General features: G+C 38.6%; 1 protein-coding gene across 1 annotated transcript in view; it reads left to right on the forward strand.

Annotated features, from left to right (window-relative positions):
• opn5 (opsin 5) overlaps nucleotides 1–7,304 on the forward strand; it is a 35,702-nt gene extending 28,398 nt beyond the window's left edge. Inside the window, exons 4-7 of the mRNA XM_032585788.1 lie at nucleotides 1,413–1,583; nucleotides 3,082–3,416; nucleotides 4,403–4,644; nucleotides 6,281–7,304. Of these exons, the coding sequence (XP_032441679.1) occupies nucleotides 1,413–1,583; nucleotides 3,082–3,416; nucleotides 4,403–4,644; nucleotides 6,281–6,347 (815 nt within the window). The 3' untranslated portion in view covers nucleotides 6,348–7,304. The remainder of the gene's footprint in view (nucleotides 1–1,412; nucleotides 1,584–3,081; nucleotides 3,417–4,402; nucleotides 4,645–6,280) is intronic.
• Nucleotides 7,305–8,212: the final 908 nt, after the last annotated feature.

The raw sequence follows: 8,212 nt of genomic DNA on the forward strand, positions 1-8,212 counted from the left end.
TACAGTGTTGCTTTTTGCCTAAAGAAAATCTTCTATCATTGTTGGTTTCTCCCTCGACATCCAGTTGTCCTTGAACAGGCGACATATAATTGTTGGTGATGAATTGGAGAAACAATTTATCAAATGCCTAGCATGAAAAGAGAAGTCCGGGCTGATTCTAACAGGAGCTGATTCACGATGAAAGCTGGGAAATATGCAGTTGAAGGATGTCCAGTAACAGGGGAGAAACTCAATATGGATTTTTAAGATGGCAACCTCAAATGATTTTCTCCACTAGAGGTGAAAATTCAAAAGCTAAAGGGTTTATATCGACCCAAGCTTAAAAATCCAGTCTAGGAACTATTAAATCAGAAATAAAGTAAGAAAGTCCAGTGTTTCGTTTGGAAATACAAAATGGGGTTTGTAAATCCAGAGTAGATGTATGTAAAATGTTGTTGACCTTTTCCTCTCTCTCCTCTTTTCAATGTTTTAACATTTCCAGGCTAATATTGTAAGTAGGTCATTGCTCTTAATGTTTTGCCTGGTGAAATAAAGGCTAAACTAACAAAACTATAACTTTCTTGGTTCTGAAGAATGCCCAGAATTAAACTTTAAAGTACACTTTATTGTCCTCTTCCCATCTTGCCTTGGTTGCTAAGTTCTAGACAAGTTTTACCAAACAGCATACTAAAGAAACCAACAACTTACAGAGTTAAAGTTGGCAAAACAAACAAAAATGGTTCAAATTACAGGATGGGGAACCAGGACAGGCAAACACAAACTCACACTTTTGGTTTTTTTTAAGTGGCCTGTTGTTCCATGTTTCTGGACAGTGGATAGAAAGTTAGAGTGCCAGAAAAAAAAAATCACACACGCACACATGAAAGTCACGTGAAAAGGCTTCAAGTCCTTAATTCCACTGAGAGATTTTGCCAAATAAATCATTTTGGCTGAGTTGCACCACTCATCCAGAGGAATAACATTTTTGGTGTGGAAAACAAAACCAGCTTTCTCCCATATTTTCCAGAGATTTCACTGCATCTTTGGGATATAATAGTAAAACATCCTACTTAAAACAAGTAGGATGTCTGCTACTAGTTTTAGTACGAACATTCTGATATATATAAATACATATATATATGTGTGTGTGTGTGTGTGTTTATTTTTTTATGTATTGTTAAGGTGCTTCATACTTTCAACTTTTTTACCCAATGATTAAAAAACACAAATAAAGATGTATAAAACTGTTCACTGTAATTTTGTGACCCTCAGAATGCCCCTTCCTGTTATTACCACTAAATTAAAAGTCTAGTTTTTTCACTTTTTTTTTTCCTGGACCCTTCCTCTTCCCGTCCCACCCGTCATTGTTCTCTTACTTTTATTTCACCTTTCTTTCCTTTTCTTCTACTTTCTTTTTTATCCCCCTCCCCCAGTGACAGGAAAGCCGTTTTTTGTGGTGTCCAGTTTCTCCCACCGCTGGCTGTTCGGCTGGGAGGGCTGTCAGTTCTACGGCTGGGCAGGCTTCTTCTTTGGCTGCGGGAGCCTCATCACCATGACAGTGGTGAGCCTGGACCGCTACCTGAAGATCTGCCACCTCCGATACGGTGAGTCCGCTGGCAGCAGCTGGCACTTTCTGGCAGCACAGAAAAAAAAAAGCCATGGGAGGAGTAATTATCCGTCTGGTATTTTGCTTAGCAGCAGATGACAAAGTCTTCATTTCCAGTCCTCGAGTGTCGATGTTCCACATTTGAGATGTTTTCCTGGTTCAACTCACTGAATCAACGGCACTAGCTTCTCCAGTCTTGCTAGTGAGCTGATAATTTAGCTCAGGTGTGTTGGAGCATCTAGCAGGAAACCAGCCCTTGAGGACTGTAGCGCCCTCAAGTGGTCATTACAGTCAAATTAATCAGGTTAAATGGCAGGATGTAAAATCAACGTCAATAGGAGACGTTGATTTTATAGCAGAAGTAGCATACACCGTCCGAACGTAATTAAAGTTTCACACCGTGATCCCAGAACACATGCGGTTTTCAGCATATTACAAGTGACATGCACTCCAAAGACATGACAGGGCCTTGATGTCCTGCAAAATCCCCTTGAAGTTCTTGCATTTACTCAATGCAACATGTGTTTGTCAATGTGACAGCATACAAAGAAAGATAGGAAATCGTCTGAAAGCAGATTCACCCTCCTGGATTTACACTACATGCGGCCCCACTGCACTGCACTAGAAGTAATCCAAGAAGAATGTGTGTGAAATGAGAGATCTCACGATCAAGTCAGTGATAAAAAAAAAGTTGACTGGTGTCTTAGAAAGTACTGCAGTTCTCAACTTACAAAGTTGATATTTTACCCACCAATACTCTCCTCACTTTGTCTTCAAGGACCTACAGGATAATTCAACTTAACAGGTTTCAGAATTAAATCCACGTATTTTGTGTGTATGCACAAATGATATTTGCTGAATACACCCATATTTTCTTTAATATAGCCAGTATTAGTATGTCTTGGTGAATTATTTTGGTGTTCGTGCATTTTCCTGCCAGAGCGCCGTGATCTTTGAAGATTTTGGCGCCCTGCAAAAATAGGACCGGTTCTAATTTTGACGGCTGTTGATGCGGCGGTGTGGAGGTAGTGTAAACATCCTCATTGACTGAAATGGGTGGAGTATTTACTGTGGAGGCCACATCTTGGCGAAGTGGAGATGCAAACAGTGTATTGGGGGTTAGTCTGGCATTAATGACAGAAAATGACTTTAGTGTCCAATAAGTGGCTGATCTTTACTAGCAGATGTTGGGGGAGTGGCGAGATATAAATGGGCGAGTCTGCATCCTGTTAAGGTTTATCTCTTTGTTTTAAAGTTTCTGAGTTTAAAGCGAATGCAGGTCTAAATATATATTTTGCCAAATGGTGACTGAATGAAAGTGAAACATGAACTGTGCTGCTCACTCCAGCAGTGTCAAAGCTTGTCTCTTTTTTAGAATTACAAGAAATATGTTTGTAATTTTTATGACTCTTATAGACGGGTTTGGAGGGAATTGCAGGTTTGTTTGTGTCAAACGTTTTTTCTAACGTAGATTATATGTTTCTTATTTATCTTAGGCACGTGGTTAAAACGCCACCACACCTTCATCTGCTTGGCCTTTCTCTGGGTGTATGCGGCCTTCTGGGCCACCATGCCGCTGGTTGGCTGGGGCCACTACGCCCCGGAGCCGTTTGGAACCTCGTGCACCCTGGACTGGTGGCTCGCTCAAGCCTCTGTGTCAGGCCAAAGCTTCGTGTTGGCCATACTCTTCTTCTGCTTCGTCCTCCCAGCAGGCATCATCGTCTTCTCCTACGTCATGATCATTTTTAAAGTGAAGTCGTCGTCGAAGGAAATCTCACACTACGATGCCCGCATACGAAACAACCACAACCTGGAGATGAAGCTCACAAAGGTCAGTTAGGTCTGAGGTTATTATAGTTAACTAAAAAAAAAAAGCAAAATACACATTGAAGTTACAAAAAACATTTTTGTTAACTGAAATGAATAAAAACAATCAATGGGGGGAAAAGTATTGCTACGTGGAATTACATTGTTCATTTATAAAACGAACTAAAACACTGAAATGGTAAATGTAATATCACTCGATTTTTGTGTTAATAGAATAGAACATAATAGAATAGAATAGAATATACTTTATTGATTCCCAAGGGGAAATTGCTAATTTGTTGAAAGCTACTCCATCTTCGGTAAGAAATAAAAAGTTTGTAAAACATATATATATACCTAAGAGTGACAAGTCTTAGTTATATATAAATACATATATATATATATATATATATATATATATATATATATATATATATATATATATATGTATTATTAGCCTTTTGAACTGATGTTAAATTGATTTTTTCCCCCACATAAGCAGTTTTTGTCAGCTGTTGGTAAATCACAGCAGTCCATATCCTTCTGGTAGCTCGTATGCTAAGGCACAAAATGGTGACAGCAGAATTTGGGAGAAAACATCAGGATCAGCTGCTGTTCAACAATAATTAAATAAATTTTTTGAAAAAGGAATCTTTTGTTGAATACTCCTTACACAATCAATGTATATATCAGCACAATACTTTGACCATTTTGAATTCTGCACCTGAAGATTTAGCAAAGGTAAACTAATAGAAATTACCAAAAGCCTTCTAAAACAAATTAAAACTGAGTGAATTAGACAAACAAAAAGTCACATCGAAATAAAACTAAACCATAAAGAGAAACCCTAAACTATTCCAGCCCTGGTTACATCAAAAGGAAACGTGTGAATATTACCAAGAAAACTGGGACTTACAAGAACAAAGCAGGATAAAAAAACTTTCAGAATTGCTCTTGCTAAAAAAAACAAAACTTAAAAACCTCGGAATGTTGTTTTCTTCTCTCTCCTAGGTGGCGATGCTGATCTGCGCGGGCTTCTTGATCGCCTGGATTCCGTACGCCGTGGTCTCTGTGGTGTCGGCGTTCGGCGATCCGGACTCCGTCCCCATCCCCGTGTCCGTCATTCCCACGTTGCTCGCCAAGTCGTCAGCGATGTACAATCCAATCATCTACCAGCTGGTGGATCTGAAAAACTCCTGCGCCAACTGCTGCACCAAGGTCGCGAAGAAACGGAATCATTTTAGGAAGTCGAGGTAAAACAAGTTTCTTACTGTGTGGTGCTGATCTGGATCTGTTGGTTTTCACTTCCTTGATACCGTAGACCCTCTTAAAAAAACATTTAGGGTTGTATTATTATTTTCTTCCTTACTTTGAAACAGTTTTTTTCTTATACAAGATGGGTTTTATTCCCATTATCGTAATAAATAGACAGTCAGCTCTGCTATCTGCACTAATTTTTCTTCTAAGAGAACGATTTTCAAGTTTTATCTTTCAGTGTTCCTTTCACAATTTCAAAGGTTGCAAGTCGTTCCTAAAACTCCCAGGAATTCCTTCATTAAGAAAACCTTAACAATTTTTGTCAGCTTAAAAAAATAACCAAGATGATGCTGAAAATATTGATAATGTAGAAGGAAATAGGAAATGCAGATCTTCACGTCTGTCTGCAGGCTGTTGGCAGAATGTCCATCGGAAACTGGTGACCTTGACCTCACGCTGGACGCCTTCACTTCCTGTTGCACAACAACGTCAGCTCTCGGTGTTCCTCCACTTTTTCGCACGACTAAAATTAGAGCTGATTGGATTTCATCTCTTCCCAATATTTAATGCTGTTCTTTGTTGACGAAAATGTAATTTTCATCCTGGTGATCGTCTTTCTACCAGTTTCTTCTTGGTTGTATTTAATTTTATTAAGTTAATAATGCTTTTAAAAATAATGTAAAAGTAAAACTACCAAAAAGTATTTTTGTGTTCATTTGGTAGAAATGAATACAATCCCCACATGTATTTGACAGTAAAGTCTTTATGCAGGCACTATCCTGCAATATCAAGCAGATGCAGCTTTAATTGCCTGTTTACATTGATTTAATTTCCAAACTGTATATTAGTGTAAGCTGGTTGTTAGTTTTGCCCTGAATACACATTGCAAAGTTCCCATGGAATCCCCATAAAATATATATTTTTTATATACAGCTCTGTAAAAAATGAAGAGCCCGCTGCACTGAAAACCTCCTGGTTCCTCCACCAAATATTGATTTCTGAAATCTTCCTGAGTTCAAACATTAGTGTTGTTGTTTCTAAATGAATATCAACTTGTTTTCTTTTCATTATTTGAGGTCTGAAAGCACTGCATCTTTACTAAATACAAACTTTTTGTTTGGAATTTCAGAGACATGTCAGTAATTCATAGAATAACAGAACAATGTTCATTTTACTAAAACAAATATCTAGACAAAGTAAAATCAGCGAAACTGCTCATTTTAAGTGGTCTCTTCATTTTTTTCCAGAGCTGTAAATATGAACTTTATTAGAAATGGTTTTGAGTTTATTTCCAATGTAACTGATGGAAAGATGAGGAAAGAGAATAGAAATAGAAGAAGGTGGAGGAAAGATTTAAAGAGAAAGAAGCATAGAGAGAAGACAAGGCAACATGGCAGAAGTCTGCTCCTAAACCTGAAGAAAGAGAGAAAGAGAAACCATAGCAACACACAACATATGGATGTATAATAATAACAACAAATAAAACATCAATATAAAAAAATACACTGTACAAGGTAACACAAGATGTATTTAGTGGCAACCACAGCCCAACTGAGAAAGTGTCTGACAAACACCTGCATCTAAACAATAATAATATTTTTGCTTGTTCCATTTTTCACCACGTTCCTTCAGGTTCTACACAATCTCCGGCTCAATAAAGAACAGCGGACCAGCCAAAGACGTTCACATCGAGATGTAAAGCAAACTGTTGAGACTGCTGACCTTTCGTCTCTTCTACCGCGGACATTTCGCCTTCGCCATGCCCTCTGTGTGCCCAGCAGCTAACCAATCACACGCTGCCAGCCTGCCATGAGGTCATCACCTGCTCACCTTCGTTGCCGATTCCTGCGTGCTGCAGCTCCCTGCGTGCTGCAGCTCCCTGCCTACACTGGATATCCACCTTTCTGGTAGCTTCCTACCTGCACATGATTCTATCTCTGTAGTGTACACTGGTTTCTAAGTACAGATAAAATGTTGTGTTGATTTTTCCATCTCCATTATTCAAGAGTTCTCAAAAAAAAAAAGTAAACTAATTGACTCAGGTTGGGGAACCGGCGAGGTTTCCAAGTCAAGACGGATCTTAAGCTATAATGTTTTTGTGTAAAATATGGTTACAATTATCTAAATTTGGTTTGTTTGACATTTTTAGCTGAACTAGAAATTACAACTTAAAATAACAAAGCAAAAAAAAAACAAAACAGATTCATGTTGATGTTTTCTGCTGTTTGTACAGATTGTTGGTGTTTGTACTTTTACACTTGTGTTGTATATGAAAAACAATTTGTAAGAATCTGGATAAAGCACTGGATCAGATTATCTCACCTGGTTAACAGCAGAGAGAGAGAGACGACTTTTAACTCTGTGAGGTATAGGTTTCCAAGGAAACACACACAGGATGAGTGCACTTTACTTTCCAAGCCATTCAGAATGCACTGACGCCAGATGTTGTAACAGTTTTACATCTGGTTGATTGTTGCAAAATTGGGTTCAATTAATTTAAAGAAAAATACATTAATTTCTACAAGTACCTACATTTCTAGAAATAGAGTTACAGTAAATTCAGGGATGAGTAAAATATATTTATTTTTGCTATATCTTCTCTCTTTGTTTGTTTTGGTTACCACTGGAAATAAAAGTTGTTCCTTTCCTTTCTTTAGCAATGTGTTCATTTCTGTGTTGGCACAAACAGTAAGTTATGCGTTTGGGTTGGTCTTTGTTGTAACTTTGCCTTTTTGGTAATGAATCTTAAACTGTTGGAAAGCCTGTTTTTCCTCTGAAATAGTTTCACCTTCGTAATGTAAGAACATTTGTGCGTTGAGCAGCAATGTTGGTTATGTTTGGATTTTTGCCAAAACCAAACAGTTTGTTCTGCTGTTGACTCTTTGTGTCTGTTATTAGACTGGATGGTGAATGATGTACTTCCTGAAACTCTTTTCCGCTCACCGGTTTGATCACACACTGCTGTGGGATGGCGTCCTTTCCTCATGTGGCATTTATTGGTTCAACTTGAATAAAATTTAGCAACAAACGCCACTCTGTGAGGACAACGGCTGCCATCTTGGACTCTAGTCCAAGATGGTTAACGGATCTCTGTTTCTGGTGATGTCAAACATCTTCTGGTGGAGGCAACGTGACGCAAAGTGACCAACATTGACAGTTTTGCTGCTAAACCCACTGATGGTTTTTACTAAAAAATGTGTCACCATTTAAGTGGGGCTCGAACTAGCAACCCACCATGTACAGAATGAACTCCTGCCTCAGCCACTGTTGCTGCTGCATCCAAAACATTTCCAGCTTAACTTGTGATCACTTTGTGGAGGCTCCTTTCAGAGCTGCTGGTTAAGGTTGAGTCCAAAATTCAGGCAGATTTGGAGGCAGAGATGTAGCTTCAGAGAACACAACTAAGAAAATTAACTAGCACACATCTGGAGTTAAACAGAACAGACAGGAATTCAACAGACAGAGGACCATGAAGCAAACGTGACACTCGATAACAAACAACGTAAGCTAAAAGGGTAAACAGGAGAAGCCGGCAGAGAGAAACAAGGCGAGGAGCTCGATTAC

Source organism: Xiphophorus hellerii, chromosome 15, assembly GCF_003331165.1.
Source record: "Xiphophorus hellerii strain 12219 chromosome 15, Xiphophorus_hellerii-4.1, whole genome shotgun sequence".
NCBI classification, from domain to species: domain Eukaryota; kingdom Metazoa; phylum Chordata; class Actinopteri; order Cyprinodontiformes; family Poeciliidae; genus Xiphophorus; species Xiphophorus hellerii.